Here is a 4821-nt window from a genome sequence, read left to right on the forward strand (position 1 = left end):
TCACCAAAGGAGAAATGATAAATATACGTTCAAAGTATTGATATAACTATTATCCTGAGAAGTAAATTTAGATGTTGAAGCAGACTTTGAGTAGTTCTTAAACTAAGGTTTAACTGTTAAAAATAGTATTTGTTTGCTATTTTACTTTAAGTGTATGGTGTGCTATTCAGTTGTGTACAGCCAAATCATGAAACTAAAGATATTAATAGGACCTGATTGATATTTGTGGTATTCTTAAATTGCTCTCATTATTATAAAATATTAATATCCCTGAGGTTGAATTTATAACTTGGAAAATATTTTGTGAGATTATAATTGAGATTTTTCTAATACCATCTTAGTATGGTATCATAGCCTTACCAAGTCATAGATTAATCATGAATTTTTATATTTCTCTATTAATTTATCAATATTTTAATTGATTTTTACATACACCATTTTCCTTAGTGTCTTTGTATTTTTGTTGAGGCTGTCTCTTCCATCTTCATAGTTTCTCAGTGAATCTGGAGATCATCTGTTCTTTAAGGTTGAGGGCATAGATTTCACATGGTTCATGAATACTGATTTAAAGATTCCAGCCCATATTGATCAATTCATATTTTGATCTCTCATTTTTAAAGTGAAAATCATGGCCCCAACTTAATAATTCTTATAATTTTATATTAAAGTTATTGATTCAACAGATTGTAAATTTTGAGTTATATACAGAGCAGTTAAAGAATCAATGTATTAATTGTTTTCATACCAATTTATACTTCATTTTTAATTGCTATTAATGATGATCTAGGTTTTTTAATATTCCAAGAAGGAGCACAATTATTTTTTTTAATTAATAAAAATTTTTTTTTGGTTTAACTACATACAATAAAAATTTTTCGTATGCAAAATATTTGAGAAGCAAAGGGGTGGACAGTATTGGTTGTAACGGACCATTATTTGTTACAAAAGCTTTTATAGATAATAAAAATCCTTATCTTCAGAGTTGAAAGAAGTAATGACAGGAATGAATAAAGAAAAATGTATAAAAGTGTTTAACAGAAATGTGAACTGAAGTAGAATAACATTCAATATCCCTTGTAATCAAAGATTTGTGTATCTGTGTGTTTAAAATCCTTGCAAACGGCTAGAATCCATTACTGCTAAGGGGTGAAGAAACTGCATGAGTTAAATCAACTCCAACTTTGTGTCTAAAGCCACAGAGTTCTTGGCAATCATTCCTCCAAGAATTCTGCTTCCTGAAAGTGGAAGCAGCATGGGATTGGAACTGTTTTGCACAGATTGGTTATAGCATTGTAAAGGGTAATGGAAAAACAACCCAGCCCATGCAGGACACCTGCTTGGGGAAGGGGGCAGAGGAGACAGCCGGCTGGAAGGCCACCTGCCAATGCACAAGCTGCCCATTACCGTGGCTCCTTCTGGTAAATCACAGCACCAGCAGAATGAATGTTGATCACCTCAGCTTGCATGTTGGGATGCCCACCCACGTGTGTGGTCAGAGACTCCACTCCAAGAAAACACACGGGTCCACTGATTGCTACTCAGGGATCAAACACCAGCTTAAAAGTGAGAGGTTCAGAGAAGAAGCGCTGGCATTACCTAACAGCTTGTTAGAAATGCATATTCATGGGCCCAATGTACTGAATCAGAATCAGTGGAAAAGGGGCTAAGAAACTGTGTTTTAGCAAGCTCTGGAGGTGATTCTTACACATATTAAAGTTTGAGAACAAATGATGCAAAAGAAACCCAAAGCAGACTGACCCTGCATTTCTGCCCCCTGTGCATGAGGGCCTGACTCTGACCATAAAATCATAAAAGGGTTAGTAGTTTCAAAACGATAGAAACTAAGAAAAAACCAAAAATAAACCTACCACCTATCAGCCTCTCGCATCAAAATATGAATGAACAGAGTCAATCTTTTATAAATTTGCTTAATTTTGAGTGAGCCAAGATCTTTATGCCATTGGAAAAAAGGAAATTCATTTATTTACTAGAATGGCACTACAAACTCACGTTTGCAGCAAAATAATCAAACCACTATCCATCGAGATACAGGAAAAAAATAAATGCACAGATTTAAGGATATTTGCTTCTCTTGAACTTTAATGGCGGAAGGAGGGCTGTTCGCATGCCCCGGAAAGCACTTATGCAACAGTACTCTGGGGGACCTGGGGACCTGGTGCCTGGGCCTTCAAGAACTCCTCGAGTTGTTCCATGTTCTCAGCTCGGGCGTGCTGCTCCCGGTGACTCGACACCAGGCTCAGGAGCACGCTCTTCACCCGGCGCTGGACAGCTGGCCGCCCGAAGACGGTGATTTCCACCAACTTCCCGGCGTGAACTGCGTCCACCGTCAGCAGGGCCTGGCTCATCCACTCCATTTCCGGAACCACGGCTCGGTCTGGGCCGAAGATCGAGTTGGTCATACACGCCTCCAAAGAAAACACCAGCGGGTTCTTCAGCTCCTGCGCAGGAAACCACCACGGCCGGGAGCGAATCCGTGGTGGCGGAAGTGGGAACCCCAGCAGTCCGTCCCCCCGGGCCTCGGTGGCGCCCGTGTTGTCGACCATGCTCGAACTGACAGCCACAATTATTTTAATTTCTTAAGTTTTACTTTGAAGAGTAATTAATTTCAGCTTTATTCCTTTAGCAGTAAACAATAAATGTCTACAATATATGATTATTATGATAGGTTTTGGATTGTAGCTTGGGTTAATCCAACAACATGACTAATAAACCTGTCAAATTTTAACATGAAAAGTTTGTGAGCTAGTTGAACTAGTGGTGGTTGAATTGAAAGATGATTTAATTTAAAAAATTGTGTCATAGGAAAAAGGGAATATAAATGCAAATTCAGAATATAAATTTCACATGCATATACATTTACACAGCAGGTGTAAATACAAACACACACACACACACACTTCTAACCAATCATCAACACAGTCAACTTATCCAGTGACTCATTGTGTATAGATAATTGGAAAGAGATTAGTAAGTGTATTTATCTTTTAATATAAATTGATTATATATTTATACTTATACTCTAATAAGTTCAAAATTGCATGGGGATTTATTCCACAGTTAGATACCACTTATAACAGCATAATCACTCATGGACCTTTCTAAGAAATATTTCTCAGAAAGATTTGTATTATTCCTACTATTATATTACTTATAGCAATTTTTAGCTTGCATCTGTTAGATATGGATAAAGATTCCATATTTATTTTTATAGTATATCGATAATATTTCATTGTTAACAATCATGTCCATAATCTGCATTGAAAATCCTTGTTTTTCATGAATCATTGTTCATGCAACAATATAAAATACATTTATTTAGCACATAATTTGTACAAGCAACTCTGGGGTATAATAGAAATAGAAGAAAATTGTAAGTTTTGAGCAAAGATAAAGGATATATTTTTGAAATCTAAATAGTACTACAGAATGAATTAAAATTTAAATTCTTCCTAGCTCTATTTGTAGCATAAAGTCTCCAGACTCAGATTAAACAGTTGTACTGCTTCTACAATATAAATATAAGATTTCCCACCATAATAGAAAGTGGGAGATTTTACTATTACAGACATATTCTGAACAATTTAATACAAATACCTTAATTTATGTCAAGCACTGTCTGAAATCCATCTGGTAAACATGATACCCTTTAAAAAATTATCCAAAAATTCCATACCGTTTGCAACTATATCGATGAACCTAGAGATGATCATACTAAGCAAAGTCAGAACAGAAAGACAAATACCATATGATATCACTTACATGTGGAATCTAAAATATGACACAAATGTACTTATCTATGAAACAGAAACAGACTCACAGACATAGAGAACAGATTTGTGGTTGCCAAGGAAGTGGGAGGTGGTGAAGGTTGGAGTGGGAATTTGGGGTTAGCAGGTGCAAACTAGTGTATATAGGATGGATAAACAACAAAGTCCCACTGTATACAACAGGGAACTATATTCAATATGCTGTGATAAACCATAATGGAAAAGAATATATATATGTACATCTGAATCACTTTACTGTATACCAGAAACTAACACAAAATTGTAAGTCAACTATGCTTCAATTTTTTAAATTCCACATTCAAAGCATTAAAAACCCACTAATAAAATCAGTAGCTATTAAACCATAGTGCACACTGGGTCTGTATATTCCTAAATTTTAGTACTGACTTAGTTATGCTTAGCATTAAGTAATCAGTTTTGAGTTGTGTTAAATATTTAGACTTCATCTCCACCAAATCATTTTTGAAAGTGAATGCAGAACTCTTTTGCAAATCATGGAGTCCTGTAGGACTTCAAAGGTATTTGAAAGTGAAAAAGACATTGAGAACGGCAGTCCAGCAATGAGTACATGATATGCTTTTCCCTGTGGCTCAATCAAATATTGGAGAAAACCTTAAAGGCTGAGGCAAGATGTTTACTGCCTGGAGTAGGACACTCTGATATTAAGCCCAATTATTAACCTTGTTCTGTATTTTCTACCTTTTGCAAAACTTGTGCAGTGCCAGTCAACATCAATCCTTGTGGAAACTCTGTAGAATCTGCTGAAAAATCCCAAAGAATATAAATTTCTTTGAAAAGATTGACAAGGCCATATCACATTATGATTTAGAGCCAAATGATTTAAGCCTTTGCATTTTCATGAACTTCTAGTGGTTGACAATAACACACTAAAATGATTGAAGTGCTGTGAGGGAAATAAAAATCTTGCAGTGCTAGGGGAGGAGTGATGTATATATTAACTATTTCTTGGTTCTTACCACTATCCTAAAAATTTTGATCAGCTTTAAAAAAT

The 4821-nt window shown here is 35.6% G+C and overlaps 1 protein-coding gene across 1 annotated transcript; it reads right to left on the reverse strand.

Annotated features, from left to right (window-relative positions):
• Positions 1-2141: 2141 nt before the first annotated feature.
• On the reverse strand, positions 2142-2564 carry LOC136119353 (oocyte-expressed protein homolog). The gene has a single exon (XM_065872823.1). The coding sequence runs from the start codon at positions 2562-2564 to the stop codon at positions 2142-2144; it is 423 nt and encodes a 140-aa protein (XP_065728895.1).
• Positions 2565-4821: the final 2257 nt, after the last annotated feature.

The sequence above is a fragment of the Phocoena phocoena genome, chromosome 2, assembly GCF_963924675.1.
Source record: "Phocoena phocoena chromosome 2, mPhoPho1.1, whole genome shotgun sequence".
NCBI classification, from domain to species: domain Eukaryota; kingdom Metazoa; phylum Chordata; class Mammalia; order Artiodactyla; family Phocoenidae; genus Phocoena; species Phocoena phocoena.